At 45.0% G+C, this 16,781-nt stretch overlaps 1 protein-coding gene across 12 annotated transcripts in view; it reads left to right on the forward strand.

The window, feature by feature from the left end:
* Nucleotides 1–12,543, forward strand: part of NEU2 (neuraminidase 2) — a 36,817-nt gene extending 24,274 nt beyond the window's left edge. For 2 of the 12 annotated variants that reach the window (XM_062606621.1, XM_062606626.1), the window contains 4 exons: nt 3,603–4,587; nt 8,255–8,469; nt 9,449–9,653; nt 11,432–12,543. In XM_062606621.1, the coding sequence (XP_062462605.1) occupies nt 9,453–9,653; nt 11,432–12,370 (1,140 nt within the window). In that variant the 5' untranslated portion in view covers nt 3,603–4,587; nt 8,255–8,469; nt 9,449–9,452 and the 3' untranslated portion in view covers nt 12,371–12,543. Of the gene's footprint in view, nt 1–3,602; nt 4,588–4,733; nt 4,908–7,200; nt 7,717–8,254; nt 8,470–9,448; nt 9,654–11,431 lie in introns of those variants that run through there. The other 10 variants (XM_062606620.1, XM_062606631.1, XM_062606624.1 and 7 more) reach the window with 9 other exon arrangements.
* The last annotated feature ends 4,238 nt before the right edge of the window (nt 12,544–16,781 follow it).

Genomic DNA, 16,781 nt, shown 5'->3' on the forward strand with positions numbered 1-16,781 from the left:
GTTTTAAATTTCATGTGTGTTCACACACCTGGACACTGGGGTGGATATAGCAGAGCAAGCCTGGTTTTATTTTAAGGCTTTTCGGATCTGTTAATCCAAATGTCTGTTAAAATTTTCTCCCTTGCAATATATGATTTCTTACTCAAGTTGTGCTTACATTTGCTGTTCTCTCCACTGGGCTTGCATGCTATTATTTGAATGTCCCTCTTCTGTGGGCAGCTTAGGGCCCAACACTTCAAAGGAAGAGAAATAAACCTGTAATGCTTGTAGATACCTCTGCAGTGCTATACTTAGGAGAGAAGTTTTTCCTCATCCTTGGGTAACTCACTTGGTATTTTTAAGCCAGCAGTTTGAATGACTCTTACAAACAGAATCACTGTGCAATTTGACGGTAGTCTTTCCTTTGATTTCTGAAGTTCACTGAACTTACCAAGTGCCTTGCTCATATCAAAATATTTTAATTAGTCATGACATTATGCTATTCTATTTAAAATGGAGCTGTATGCCCAGCCTCCAGCCTACTCCACGGAAGACCAAATGTTGCTTGAGTAAAGCTTTGGTTAATCTGAGGTCAGTCATCGTGTGCCAGTGTCCCTTTATATCAGATGGGGGCCCGAAATGGATGTAGAGGACTGTCAACAATTAATCCTATAATAATTAATCAAAGCCACCATCAGACCTAGGCACTCCTGGTCTGTCGGCTAGCAGGACACGGGAATGAGATACACACTGGAATTTGGCTTCCCCTCTGTCACAAGATTCACCGCAGGGTGAATTCACCCAGGGGTGAATCTACCTAACCTTGTGCTTCAGACTTGCTTATCTGAGCGCCCTGGCACTGGCAGAGTACATGAAGCAAAGGCCTCCAGTTTTATTGCATTTTCCAGTTATTAAATTGCTTCAGTGACTCCTTCCCAGTGTCACTATTTTGAGAGCTAAATAAATCCTACTTCTACAATCCCCTTTTTGTATGTAAATCTCACCACTTCTCTTCTTTTGCTTCCCATAGGTTGTGCCATTCGTTTAGTTACAAAAATAAAGTTTGTTGGGTTTTATTTTTGCATTCCAAATAGGCAAAGTAAATGGAAAAATGGTGTAATGTGTGTCATAGGCAGGCTGTTTAATGGATGTCTCTCACAGGGTAAGGAAGCTTTCCTGTTACAAACCCACGACTCGCCATGGAGTGTCAGCAGTTCTTATGGGTCCACTGTGGGGTGATGTTGTTGCTCTTTGGGCTGAGGGAGTATTATTTTGATTTTGCCCAATTCTTTCCATAAGGAGAGGAAATAATTTGTAAAAGGCTATTACTTACTGGGAAAGAAACACTAGCAGCACCATTCTGTGCTTACTTTTTCTGAGGGAAATAAGAAACAACTTCACTGGAGTAAATAGAGTATGAAATGGTACAAATGCAAAGAGTACCTGCTCCTCTTACCTGCTGCTCTTACAGCTGGTATGGATATGGTGCTGGTTTTAAATGTGCTCTAAATTCCTTAACTAGAATTGGAGTGAAAATAAAATGGCAGAATTTTCCTTGTCCAATGAACCCTCTTTCCCAAAGAGCTCTGCCACTACCATTTGCATTATTATTGTTATTCTGGCTTTTTCGTGTTTCGGTTTGGTTTTGGTTCTTTTCACCTGACAGAGCAGACTTTCAGTCAGACCTCAGGTCTATAGGATTTGTGTTCTGCACAGATTATACCATATTCCGTCATAGAATCCCTAATGTCTGAAAAGCAGCCCAAGGTGTTCTACCTGAAAATTTGCAGAACTGCATCATTTCTTTCTCATATGGCCTGACTCTACAGAAGACCTCTGGATTCTAACTACAGCTGCCTGACAGCAGCTGCTGCACTGTACAGCACAACAAAAATGCTGAATTACCCGAGCTGGGCCTGCTTTTCTAATAGTGTCAGCAATCAATGGAATCAGGTTTGAACACTCTGCACTGATTATTTTTAATGGACTAGGTATCACTCTTAAATGTAACCTGTGTTGGTTTCCTACTGGCTTCTTTTCACATATGTTCATAAAAGCACTAGCTTCTGAATTCTTAGCCTTCATTTGCAGCTATTGCTATATCTTTCCTAAGAGGTGGCACCCGCAATTGAACATGGTCCTCAAAATGCAAATGCTCCATTGTTCAGTATTCTGTCATTATATTATCTTCTGCATTATTTTTATATCCTCTTATTAATGCACCCACACAGCCCATTTGCATTTTTTAACCTTTTTAAAAACGTTTTCATTACAACAATCAGATCTAAGGGCAATGAAGTAAGCGTGGAACAATAGAAGTGAAGAGCTTGATTCTCCTCAGACCTATACCCGTTTTAAACTTCACTGGTGACACTGATTTTGATTTACACCAAAAGCAAAGAAGGAGGATCAAGCCTAGCAGGTCTGCACCGAGACATCCATTTTTGATAGTTAGCAAGGAAGAGTTTTGTAATACAGTTGCAGCATACAACATGTTGTTTGGAAAAAAGCACTTTTTCCAAAGAGGAGGGTTTTTTTTGCAGATACAAGTCTGTGGTATGTATGAAGAGCAGTGCTGGAGGCCTGGGTGTTGGCAGTGCTTGGCAGTGGCCATGCAGGGGAAGCACTGCAGGGTGCCCATATGTTGACTGTGTGGCTGTCCTGCACAGGCACTGGGGTTCACCCTGGTTAACCTCAACATGACTAAGCAGTGAATTCCTCATTGTGGGAGTAGTTGTATCCATTGTAGGCTGTTACCTTCTGCACAGCCATGTCTGATTCCTGCCCTGGGGAGCAGGGCAAGGCAGTACACCCCAGCTGGCTGCAGGGGAAGGTGGGAGCCTTAGTTGAGGAGAAGATGATAAGGAGAGATCAGAGGTGGCCAGAGGCATGGCCACTCTGCCATGTGCACACTGCCAATGTAAAACAGCAAAACATTGCCAAGACAGCAAGCCACATCTGGGACTTCCTGCATTAAGAAGAGATGGACAACCAGTTTTAAGGTGCATCTGGGCAAGGTGATTTCTGTTGAACAAATGAGCATTTATGTGTTGTCTGGCTGCAGAAGTGTGACTCAGAACAGCACCTGAGTAACACTGCTGTCAGCCTGGAAGCTGAAAAAAAGGTGAAGAAATCCACAAAGCAATCGTTCATGTCTGGCTTTCTGGCAGACTGCACCTTAGCAGCTTGTTAGTGCCTCCCTTCCTCAATTGCTTCTGTTTTACCTGACTCTGGATTTTCTCCACGAGTCACTGTTAAAAGTTACTATCTAGTGGATATCAATGTCATGGTCTCTGAAGGGACTTTCCCTCACATTGAATATTGTTTGATTCGAGGTAAAGCAGAGAGCTAAAAATGCCCTCAGGCTTCTCCTGTGTGTCTCAGTTAAAGCAACACTAGCCTAGTTAGGCAGAGTTTGTAAACATGGGGTGTGGGTTTATGATACAGCTAATTTGATCTAACGTCAGCTGCCAGTCACAGAGGTGAGCCTGCTCCTCCTGTCAACAGCTTCATGCTCCTGCTTCAGATCATGCTGCCTGTTTGACTCCTGCTGACGCAGTCCAGGACAATGACCCAGCAGAAAACTTCACTTCTTTTTTTTTTCCTGGACTCATTTCTGCCAGGCTGACATCCTCTGATGGCTTGCCAAGGTGAGATGAGCATCAGCGCTGGCACAAGAAGGGATACAGGGTTGCTCAAGAGAGAGGGAAGATGGTAATTAGTAATACAGAAGCATTAAAGCATTTGGTTGATTGGCTGTAAATCCATGCTTTTGCAACTCCCTATTTGGCTTGCACAGATGGACTACAACTGCCATCAAATGAGGAGACTTTTCTTACTCCTTTTTCATCACTAGCAAGATCTGTTTGTAGGATTGTTGTTTTCATTTTCTTGGGTCACTTCAAGGACAAGAAGCACTAATGGCAGCAGTGGAAACACAGTAGAGAAGAGGGTAAAGTGAAAGAAGCAGATAGGAAAGGTCATCTCTGTCAGCAGCAGCACAACATTAGATCATTATCACAAGGTAGTCCTGAAATCATTGGCTTGGCTACTCCCAACACTGCAGGTGCTGCCTCTAAGCTAGGGCACAGCTGGGAGAAGGGGTGATGCCATCCTCTTCTTCCTCACCTGGGACCCCAGGCTCATACTCTCCTCTCTATCCTTATGCCTAACTCTCCCCATTAGCTCATTGACTGGAGCTGCTGGGGTAGTTTGGCCCTGTCAACACCTCCACAGATGCTGCTGGGCCTGTATCTGCCTGCACCAGCACATTATTCCTGTACCACTGCGTGCGGACTCCTGTGCTAGTCCATTTCTTCATCCAAAACCAGCACGCTGATGGATTGGATGTGCCTGGAGCCAGAAGAGGAATATATCAGATGATCACAGCACCATCACCTGCTGGTTATAGCTATTTTCTGGGGTTTTGTGGCAAACTTTACCAGAGCTCAGGAGCACTCTGAGTGGAAGCGCCGGGAGTCTGCAGTTCCAGAGGAACTTTCCCCTCCTCAAATCAAGTGGACAAGAAGACCAAGACATAAGACAGCATGCTGAACTGCATAACCATTAGAAACAACAGCAGTTCTACAGCGCTGTTGATCCATGCAGGTAGAAGTATGCTGCTTAATTACTACGATAATTTCTTTCCCTAGTGCTTGTCCAGCTCACATGGAACCTCCCCTTATATGCAAAACAGGTTTGCTATTTAAATGTCTCCTTGCGTATACATGCCAGCTGCTAGCTTTTCCTGGGATCCAGGGCAGCTGACATTGCTGCCAATATAAATTATTTTGCAGGTTGGAGACTAGTTGGCAAGAGTGTGGTGAGCCTCCCTTTTATCTAATCCAGTAGGAGTGCTTTTTGGGTTTGTTGTTTGGGTTGTGTTTTTCCCATTTGACGTGGCTTCCAGGAGACACAGAGTGAAAGAGGTATTTATTTATTTATTTATTTATTTTAGTTCTTTAAGACAAAAAAACAACAACTTTTCCATAACAGTGGGCAGTGCTAGGAACTAGAAAGGTAAATACAACATCTTGTAGGTTCAAGTAGGAGTGCAGTTTGTGTATGCCTCCACCAAACATGCGCTAACATTAATACTGCTGCTTCATGTAATTCTTCTCTAGTGCTAAGAAAACCTCCACTTAAAGGTACAGCAGCTCGTGCTGGGCTGAGCCATGAGCCAAAAGCAGAACTTGATTGATTAGTAAAGCGTGTAATGGGGAGGCTGAAAATCCCCTTGTAAGTGTGGTACGAAGTTTTTACCACAAGAAACCCTTTCTGTTTCTAGTGTGGTTAAAAAGTTTAATCCAGTTGGCTGATGGATTAAAGTAATTCCAGTTCTGTGCCTCTTCACTTTTGAAATCTGAACGTTTTAATTTGTTTATTGTTCTCACTGATCACTCTTCTTTCAGACTTTATACTGAAGGTGATTTATTGGACTAAATAAATATGTGTGCTGTCTGGCTTGGTAAGAAATCCCATAGCCTAGGTTTAGTGTAGGATCTGCTCTAGGGGCACAAGAAAGCTGCAAATGGAGCACTGTGATGCTAGGCTTTGGCAGAAACAAGCACAATCATGCTGTTTGCCTAGGAGGAAAGGCTTGCACACAGGAATACGCCGTGTAGCAAGTATTCTAGAAGAAAATTGGGTCTGCTCTTTCTTAGCACTGTACAACTGGAATGTGGCTACTCCTGCCTCTCTCCCTCCCCCAGTATCCCAATGGAAATGTCTTTATGTCTTCCAGTGAAACAAGAAATGTATTTCAACATATCACTTAGTTGACTTTTGTAAGTTTGGAAAGGATCAGGTCTGATGTTGAGTAGAGAACTGTTGGACCTGGATTCTTGTGCTTGCTTTGAAAAGCAGGATTTTAGTTGGGTTTTGCACTTGACTTCGTTGGGCATTTTGTTTGTATTTTCCCTCCTAAAGCTCCCTGAATGGATTGGTTTGTTCTTCTGGGATCTATCTGAATTCCTTCAGGAACAAGCTGCCTTCTGCACAGAACACTCTGATGGGGGCCAAGGGATAAAGTTCAGCATATTACCTCATTTCTGCTGGGTTTCTTTCTTTGTTTTTAGAGACATACTGTCATTTCAGCTTGGATCTGAACATGTTGAGGGCTGAGGTCAGGGGAAATGTTATCCTTTTTAGTCACTTTTTTTTTGGAGAGGGCAAATAAACATGCAAGGGCTCATCCTGCTCTTTAGACAAGTTTGTGTGCGCTTCCTTGAAGGACAGAAGCGGAAGGAACAAGTACCTTCTCCTAGTGTCCTGCCAGCACCTAGCCTTTATGCAGCTTGAGCGCCTTCCAGGCATCAGATCCATCAGAGATCCATTTGTTGACAGCTGTTACTGCTTTTGACTCTTCTGGTGGGCTGGAAACACTCTCTGCTTTGGAAGTCGTTACAGCCGTGTAACTTGCAAACTATGAGTAATGGTTTCCTCCAATTTAACTCCCCCCTTCTCTTATGTGTTTCCACTGTGCCCGTCCTTCCTCGTGTTTGCCCCGCTCAGGGGGGAGGTACTGGAGCTCAGTGCAGCAGCTTCCCTGGCGTCTTGCAGAGGAACTGCAGGTCGAGGTCAGCCTCCCTGAACAGGACACCTCACAGGGATAAACCTGGCAAATAAATGCGAAACTCCAGTAAATGCCAAAGTGCGGAAGGGAATAATGGCTCAGTGGTTACCTGATAAACTTCCCTTTCCCTCACTAGCACCTCTGTCATCTGGAAAGAGGTTACCAGCTACCTCTTTTTCTCCTAGGAAAGAATTACACATCAACTCTGCTTCCCTTTTCTCACCCTTTTACCTCACGCAAAAGCACAGCTAACTCCAAGGTGACTGAATTGATACTGGTCTGAGCGGTTTGTGTGCTGCTCTCCAGTCTCCTGCTTGTATTTCAGGCCTTTGTGTTCCCACAAGTTTGTGGGGTTTTCCAGTTAAACCTCTTGGTCTTTCAGAATATATTGCTGTGGCCTACAAACTTTGCCTTGCCAATGTCCTTAGATTGTGCTGTCTGAAATGCTGCTACCTTCTTCCTTGCAAGCCACTCAATGCTATTTCAGTAGGGTTTAGGAGCAAAGTAGCACATGCATCCCTTGGCAGTTAAACCTCAGAGGGACTGGTATGTATGATATGAATTCCTATCTATTTCAAATAGATGGAATTCACTTGATTTTAGTATTTTCCTCAATTACAGTTGCAAGTGCTGTGTCCAGGACCCTTGGGCTTGTTTCTATGGCAGTTATTCCCAGCCTTTTAACATCACACCTTCCCTCAAACCCCATTTGGCAATATGAGGAAATGAAGTGTTGCAACACCCACACCGAGCATCTCACAGAGCTCAGTGGACTAAGAACATGGGCAGAGATGTCCACAGATGACAGGCTCATATGGGAGGGACTCGGGTGCAGTACACTGCAGCACAGCCTCCCATGGCACTGGTTTCTTGTCTTTGCATTGGGGACTTCATGTGGCAGCCTAGATCTTCATTCTCCCCTTGGTTTTGTTTTCCTTTCTTTTCTTCTCCCCTTGCCCTGCCCTCAAGCAGGATTGCAGTATTGGAATGGCATCATGAGCAGGAATGCCAGGGAACCTGTGCTGCACTAGGCAGGCTGACTAATCTCCCTTTAAATAATCTCCCTTTAAAATAGTCTGGAAGCACTCTAGGGCGTTTCTGTTTCAGGAGCCATGAGAACACAGCCATGACTCTGGTCTGTATAAATAGCCAGATCCATGCTGGTAAGTACTGAACAGCGCAGTTATTTGTTCTAGGAGGGTCTTCCTATTTTTTTCATGTTGCTGGACGGATAGCTGGGATAAATTCTGGTAACATTTCTGTACAGTAGTGCTGCTGCTGCCTTTTCTCAGACTGCCATTTCATCAGCAACAGTAAGGAGGAAACAGCTACTCTTCGGAGACAGATTTCTGTCTCCTGTGGCTTTTCCTACATCTCCTTTGTCTCCCGTACAGCTGCCTTTAGCTAAGACAGTGCAGTTCAAATCCTCTTGATCAGTGCTGTGAGTTGAAAAATCTCACTGATATTTATAGCATCTGGAAGGCGAAGACAAGGGATGTTTGAATACTCGCTGCCTAGCTATGGATCTGGATAGAGCATAATGCGATGGTCCTGTCTGAGGAGGATTAGTTCAGCTTATCTGTGCTGTCCTAACTCAGTAATCAGCAATGCAAAAAAACCCAAAACAAACACACAAAACCACAAAACAAATTGTTAACCAGGTCTGTGTTAGTTATGCTGGCTAATATAATCTTTTCTAAGATGGAATAGCGCAAACTATTCTCCAGGTAGGTATGTGCACTCTGCAGCTGCATAAGCAGTTGTCAGGTTGCCTCCATCTGGTCCTGGATTATCAAGGCAGCCTTCAAAAACATAAGTATCTGATACCTGGCCAATAGCCACTACAGTGCTTTCCAAGATTTAGGTAAATACGAGAATCCTCAACAAAGAGCGCAGCAAGTCTTGCCTCAGCTGAGGTAGGAGGCATTTGAATTTCTTACTCATAGTGTATTGTCATCTTCTCCCTGCCATACTACCCACTCAATGCGTCAGAGATCTAATATTTTTTTCCCCTATCCCTGCTGAGCAGAGGATATTCAGGCCTTCAGCTTCTGGTATATCATGTCAGAGATCTTTCCCCCTGCTGCTCAGACACAGTCCCCCTGAGATAGTGGGGTTCTACCAGGGTAGGAGAGGCTTGGTGCAAGAGGATAGAGGGCTGAGCAGGTCTGAGGAAGAGAGGCTGTGTGGGGTTATAGCACAGACCGCTTACATAGAGGTAGCTTCCCTAAATGCTTCCTCATGTTTAACTTCCTCCCTAATGTTGCTTTTAATTCACTGTGCAGATGACAAGGAATGGGACACGATTCAGACAATTCTTTAATCTTATAGGGGAAAGGATGTGCTCTTTCTTTTTTCATGCTTAGTGCTCACTACCCTCAAACAGGGACACAGCGGAGGCCAGGGATTGCCTCAGTGTGTCATTGAGATGGGCATTTAAGCTCCTGTTTGGCAAAGCAGAAGTTCTGTGCTGGTTTTTGGAAACACAATCAACAAAGACAGTAATGGTCTTCTGAGGGAAAATACTATAATGTTTAATTATCAACAGTTTGCTGAATTGGAAAGCAAATCGACAAAAATCCCAGGCCGTGGATTTAATTAAAAAGAAACAACAAACCATAGGCAGCTTTTCATTAACTGTTTTTACTGCACTTGCATCACTCCAGTAAGATCAGCCAGGCTGCTCCTGGGGTAAGATTGGTCTGTGTTGCCAGTATGCAACATGTGGGTTCTCTCTGGAAAAGCACAAGAAAAAGACAAAGCTGAAAGCAGTAGTTGTGTCTCAATGCAGGACAGGTCCCACTGAGCTGGGAGGGCAAAAAGCAGTGAAATCTGTCCCATTTTGCTGTGTTAAGTGTGGGTCAAATGCAGTGTGTTTTCTCTTCTTCCCCCTAGCACGATGGCTTCATTTCCTGTCTTGAAGCAAGAGACGTTGTTCCGGAATGGTACCTGGAGCTATCGAATTCCAGCTCTGCTCTACCTGCCACGGTTCAGCATCATCCTGGCATTCGCTGAGGAACGAGAGGATGTGGTGGATGAACATGCCAAGCTAATAGCAATGCGCAGAGGCACATATGACCCAACCACGCACCATGTGCAGGTACCAGCGTGGGGAGGAAAGGGAGGAGGCTGCTCACCTGTACTGCTCACTTGTCCTTGCATGAGTTGAATGCTTGCCCTCTCGCTGTGGGAGAAGGCAGCTTTTCATTCTCCCCAATTACACGGACTTATCTGCTTGTAAGTAATGCATGTGTCATTATTTAGATTAGATATAAGGAAGAAGTTGGTTATTGTGAGGGTCTTAAAGCACTGGAACAGATTGCCCAGAGAAGCCCCATACCTGGCAGTGTTCAAGGCCAGGTTGGATGGGGCTTTGAGCAACCTGGTCTAGTGGAAGGTGTCCCTCCCACAGCAGAGGGGGTGGGACCAGATGATCTTCAGGGTTCCTTCCAACCCAAACCATTCTGTGATTCTGTGTGATTACAACTGCTGGGATTTGACCCACCATTGCAGAGCTGGGGAAGCAAATGGAGAGATGGAACAAAAGCCCTGTTGCAACAGCAAAGATGTGGAGGAGAGGCAGAAATGGGGAATGCCACAGGGATGGTGAGGAGTGAATTAGCTTTTTTTTTTTTTCTTATTTAATTCATTTTCTTAGGACTAATTTCTAGTTTAAAAACCAATTCAGAACAGCTAATCACCCCACGCAGAAGTGTCTGGTTTTTCTGTGCCAGTGAATTGGCTACCTTATTAATCAACTAGTTATTATTAACAGTTATCTTCCTGGGTGACTGGGGGTGGTGGATACTCTATTTATAATATTTTTTTGCATTTGCAAATGCATTAATGTCTTGAGGAAAAAAAAGTCATTATATTTTTCTATTCCAGTCCTTTCTTGGTGACTGGTTGTCATAGACTATAGACTCTCTTAAGAGCTGGGATCTGCCTAGCAGGAGCAGCTTCTGAGTGCACCTGCAGTGTCATACCATTCAGCTAACATCTTGTGTAACCCCGTGTAATTCAGTTAGGTAGGGCTCAGTTGGTTTTAAACTCAGTAACTTGTGTTCACATGCTAGAATTTCTTAAAATGGAAATAATAAATATTCCCAAGAAGTTAATACTGGTGGAATAGACAAAGACAAGACACGACCGAAAAGGGCAATGAGCAAGTCAGAAAAGCCAATTAATATAAGATTACTGGAAAATACTGCTGCTTTTACTAAGCCAATAACATGATGTAGGAATAATTTTCTAATTGCAATGTTAGTGTCAGAAATGTGATTGTGTTTTGTGCTATTCATTTAAAGACAGTCAAGGCTTGGAGAGTTGTTACACCTGCTCTGTGACTTATTTTCTGTGTTGGACGACTCAGGGTCCAAGTTTCCATACCAGAGTGTGTAAAGCCATACAGTCTGCTCTAGTGAGGTGCCTCAGTGTGGGTTGATATGCTTATTCACGCAAATGGAATAGGAATCTGAATGGAAAGGAATTTCTCAGCACCTAGGATACTTGAAAAGGGTGCAGTTACCTATCTGACTTCCTAAAAAACACTGACAGCACAGTGTCTGTACACTTTGACCACTGGGCATGTCTGTGTGTCAGACATGAGCTGCAATAAGATTTCAGCTCCAAAGCAATAATGAAAAAGGACATAATCCACCTGTTTGGTGAGATGCACATGCATTGTGTCATGCAAATGATTTTCATTTATGTCTGGCAGTGCCAGTGTACCGTCTTCCCATTTCTTGCTCTATCCACTAACTTCCCTTCTGTTCTCTTCATGCTCTTCTGTAATTTTTATCTAGCCATCTTTACACTGAAACATGGACCTGTTTGTAATGGTGTGTTTCATTCTTGTCTCCACACGGGGCCTGGCAGTGGAGTAGAATGGAGACCATTGTCAACGCACAGCTGAAAGACCACCGATCTATGAACCCCTGTCCTGTTTACGATGAGGTCTCAGGGAAACTGATCCTGTTCTTCATAGCTGTCCCAGGAAAGATCTCTGAGCAGCATCAGCTCAGGACAAAGATCAACCTGGTACGTCTCTGCTACGTCACTAGCATGGACCAAGGGCAGACCTGGAGCGCTGCCCGGGATGTCACCAACAGTACCATTAGCACTGAGTACAAGAACTGGGCCACTTTTGCAGTGGGGCCAGGTCATGGATTACAATTGCTCAACAAGGTCCGGAGCCTCGTGATTCCTGCCTATGCCTATCGTATCTTGCACCCTAAGCAACACCCCACCCCTCATGCCTTCTGCTTCATCAGCTCTGATCATGGGACAACGTGGGAGATGGGGAACTTTGTTGGGGAGGAGAGTGCAGTGGAGTGCCAGGTTGCAGAGGTGCATACCTGTGGCAGGAAGGTCCTCTACTGCAATGCAAGGAGCAGCAGGGGAGCCAGAATCCAGGCTGTCAGCTACAACCATGGGGTGGACTTTGAGGGAGGCCAGCGGGTAGAAATGCTGGTAGAACCTCCTTCTGGTTGTCACGGAAGTGTAACTGCCTTCCCACCTCCCCCTGATGCCAGATGCCAAGACAGTTGGTTGCTCTACACTCATCCTACAGATCCAAAGGGTCGAAGAGATTTGGGAGTTTACCTCAACAAAAGCCCTTTAAATCCAGCACACTGGACAAAACCAAGCATCCTCTTCAAGGGTCTGTGTGCTTATTCGGATCTGCAGTACATGGGGGTTGGGCCAGATGGCTCACCCTTGTTCTCCTGCCTCTTTGAATACGGGACCCACCAACAGTGTGAAGAGATAATCTTTGTAATGTTCACTTTGAAGCAAGCCTTTCCATTAGAGTGCTGAGGCTTGAGCCTTTCCATCATCAACCCTCTAAAAACCACATTTGCTGATAATTCTTTCACTGTTACTTGTCATCTTTCAGCAAAAGGTTTTTTCTGCTCCTCCTGCACCCTTATTTTGGCGTTGGCCTGTGTTGTCTGTGGATTACAAAGTCTATTAAACATAGTAAAAATAAATATGTGTTTGGTTTTGTTTTCTATCGCTTGTTCTAGCTTTTTGCCTTCCCCTTTGGCTGCTATCTTAAGCATCATGCACTCAAAACAAGCATGACCTTTGTATAGGTCCTCTTGCCTTGAGGCTTCTGATAGACTTGATTAGGGACAACGTAGGGCCTATGTTGGAACAGATGGCAGTGATTTTATGTGAGCTGAATTCAGAAAGTTGCGGAGAAAATGCTAGGGAGGACCCTGGGCTGACTGCCCTACGGCTGCAGTTCCCTTCTTCAGAAAAGTGCTTTGTCAGGTGCGATGCTTCTTGCAGTCAGTGCAGGACTTGCTGGCAACTCCAGATTTCAGGGCTTGCTGTCTTCAATTCAGCAGGGCCATGGGATGCTGTGTGCTCAGGATGTTCCTTGCTCACTTCTGCAGTGGGTTTGGGTTTGCCTTGCTGAATGGTCCCCCAGGGACTTCTGTCTTACTTAGCCTTCTCCTTACTTCCCATGCAGTACAGTCTTCCTTATTTGCCCTTTTGCTTACACTGCACTGAGAAGATGGTTTCTCATGCAAGAAAACTTGTGCTCCCGCTGCTCCCTCTTCCTGGACAGTGACAGTAGGACCTATGTAGGACACAAAGCTGTGGTTTGGGACCCTGCCGTGTTTGGGGATGGGGCAAGTGGCAGAAATGGCATTTTGCCTGCATCAGAACTGCAGGATCAGGACAGGGCTGCAGGGGGAGCTCCCAATTTGTAATCAGGAGGGGAAATACTTTCTGGTCTTTTGAACACAAGTGCTATGATCCACACAGCAACTGCTCTTATCGCTGGCAACCCAATGTCTTGCTAGCATAGCTGCTATTATTACACAGTATTATTGGCATGTGAGGCAATGTGACAAACAAGTAACATTGCCCCACTTCCAGTAAATTGGAAAGGCAATTTGAGTGTCTTTGGTGCCAGAGGATGGAGACCTGACCAAGTCCAGAGCAGCATGAAAGTGCTGAAGCTTTAAGGCTTTCCAACACAGACAGATTTTCAGCAGGTGTCTGAAGGACACAGCCCCAGTTATGGTGAGAGAGATGATTCTGTGGCTATGGTGTGATTTGAAAGGAGGCATTATGCCCTGAGTAGACAAGGGGAGTGACCAGAAATGAAAGGGTACCAAGGGAAACATGTCAGAGAAGGTGGAGCAAGGAAAGCTTTACCCATGCCTCTGGACAAAATCCTGCTCTATGAACTAGACTGTGCTTGTTTGCTGTGTGCTGTGTTTGTATGTGTGCACATGTAGAATGGCTCCAAGAAAAATACGGTTTTTTTTGCTCTATTGGAGAAAAATACCTGCTTTCCAGAGAACACTCAGAACATGTCCATCTTTGGGGAATGCTAGCAGGTCCAATAGGATCCTTAGCACTCTCATTGCTCATATCTGTGAGTCTCTGCTAGATCTGTGGCCCCACTCTTGCCTTTTATTGCTGATAGCTTTCAGGGATAGTGGGAGAAGGGGCTCTGATTTTTTTCATCTAGATTTGTTTCAGGGCACCTGGAGACTGCAGGTACCAAGGGAGTGAAGAGATCTCATGGCCTTCACAATGCACCTGTAATTTGCCAAGGCTTTCTCAAGCAGCATGTCAGTAACATACTGGGCTGGAGTAGCACACAGTGGCCCAGCTAACCAGTACTTTGTGGGTGTTACTCATGTGCTCTTTAGATGTAGGCCAGAGTCTAAGTACACCTTTGTGGCCAATATCCTGTTGGCTAATGAGGAAATGTTGTATTTAGACTTCAGCAAAGCTAACTGCTGTCCTACAGACTTCCCTTGTCAGGCATACTATGAAATCCTTTTGTTTGGTGACATGAAAACACATATTTGAGAACTCATCTGACAGTGCACAGGCTGGGAATATAGGGGGTGGTTGGGTGGCCACTGTGCATCTTGAATGATGCTACAGACAGTGTTTACCCACTGATTTTGGGCAGGCTGGTGAGTTTGCAGCCAGCTGGTATTGTACTACCTAGGCACCTGTAGCAAACCCAATTTAGATAAAGTATTTATTGCAATGTCTGAGAGACAGCCTGGAATAATACCCTAACGTGAAGGGAAATAATGTTTGCTTTGTCCATAGACTGCAAGAAATGCAATTTTTGATTATCCAACATCAAAATGTGTCACAGTTCTTTGTCTCTGGCCTCATTCTCTCAAATAAGTTTAAAGGGAATACTGCTGCTGGTGCAGTTACCTAAAAGCTTCTTTTGAGCTGGGTTGGATTTGTCTGACTGATGTACCTGCTATTCTTTTGTTTTACAAGTGTAGCTCTTACATCATGCTTTGTCCTGGCTGTGGGATGACAGTGTGGTCTATTTGAAGCACATCCTATTCCTTGTGGAAACAGTAGGGCTGTGCTGGCTACACGTATAATATCACCTGGCAGGTTACTGGTGCAGGCTGAACACTGCACTAGCTGCCTATGATAAACGCTTAGCTCTCCTCTATATAACTTCTCTAATCTCTCCTTCCTCAGGTCCACTCACCAGTCTTCTCTGACACAGGCATGAAAGGAAAGAAGAAGAATGCTTATCTCCTGCAGAACAGCCTCTTGTCTCTGTGTGGGACAGAAGAAGTTGTTGCAGGCCTTTGGGAACCAGGTAGTTGAGAACATGTATAAACTTGTTTGCTGACCATGCATGGATCAGTCTTTCTCCAGCACTGCAGAATTCACATGCCAGAACCATAAGAAACAAACCAGATGCATTTTCCCCTTCAGGCAGTGTTGCAAATGAGCCATTAGGGATGGCATGTTTATGTTAGGGGATTGGGATTCACCTTTTGGGCAGCTGGAGCTGTACTGTGCTTTTTTTTTTACGACCAAGAAATACAGAAACCAGCTCTCATATCTTATTGCCACAATCATCACACGTGTTTGGATCCCATACATTTGATACACTTTGGATGCCATACACTCAAGGACGTGTGTGTGGCTGGACAGGGATTCACACGTGAAGGAAATAGCAGCAACTTGCTAAAAACTGGTGGTAAATTGGTGGTGAGATGGATAGAAGTTAAGTATTCAGCTAATCAGTCTCAAATGTCTGACTAGGGCTTGTACTTATCTGTTACCTTATGTTAACTTGCAGTACATCAGAAGCTCTCAGTTTCATTTCAGCAAAACTCATGTTGTTCAGCAGCTCTGTCCACTTTGTATCCCCATATGGGTCTGTTGCACGGAAAACACTGTGAGGTCAAGCAGTGGTTTGACATTCAGAGATGTTCTGCTTCGTGCTGCAGCTGTGCTCCAGAGAAGCTACTCTTAAGTATCAGAAATCCCAAAGTTGGTACAGGTGAGGCTAGCAGCACATTATGGCCAAGCAGGACTGTCAAAGGAGCTGCACAATCCCTTTGCCATATGCAGCACTCTTCTTGGTGAACACAATAGGATTTGTAACCACTCTAGCTTACAAGAGCTTACAGCTGGTGTCCAGGCAAAACCACTTCATGGCATTCAGCATCTGACTCCATTCAGGCACCTGAATCCGTGGGAGTCTGGCTCCTAAAGCACCGTATGAATCTGTGTGCAGTTGAAGGGCAGGTCCAGCTGAGCTAATTTTGGTCTGGAGACAGTGCTTACTCAGCAGGGACAGGAAGCCCTGCACATTGCAGTTCTGCCATTTTGGCAGGGTACCATGCTGGCCACACAGTTTTGAATTGCAGTGCCCACAGCTGAATGTCAGTGGCAGAGATTAAGCTGGACGCAGAGCAGATGTCTAGATAACTGAAAGCACTACGAAGGCTGGCAGGAACAAATGCTGGGCTGTACTGCTTCACTCTCTTGATACCCACAGATTCTGGTCTCTCCCAGTTTGGTGATAAGCTGCTCTCCCCTGCCATGCTGTGAACAGGGGCAGCACTCTGGGAGGTGAGTGTTGCATAGGCCCAGCACTGTCTGTGCCTCTCCTGGGAGCTCCCCTCTGTACTCTGAGTCCCAGACAGTAGTCCCTGCTCAGCTGCTGCTTTTAGCTATAGATCAAATGTGGATGTGCAGAACTGCTGCCTGCAAAAGCAGAGTGGCTGGAGGTACAGGGTAACCAAATCTGTCATACAGGCAGTGCCCCTAGCAGTGCCCTTGCTTGCTGCAGACATGCCCCTCATTGCTCTGCCTTGGAGATGCAGCACTGAGAGTGCTGCAGAGGAGGGGCAGATGTACAAAGAGAAGGGAAGTGAAAGCTTTAGTTCTCCCCACCCTGATGCAGCTTGTCAGACATAGC

This window comes from Pezoporus occidentalis, unplaced genomic scaffold (genome assembly GCF_034315485.1).
Source record: "Pezoporus occidentalis ecotype Australia unplaced genomic scaffold, CSIRO_AGI_Poc_V1 ctg97, whole genome shotgun sequence".
NCBI classification, from domain to species: domain Eukaryota; kingdom Metazoa; phylum Chordata; class Aves; order Psittaciformes; family Psittacidae; genus Pezoporus; species Pezoporus occidentalis.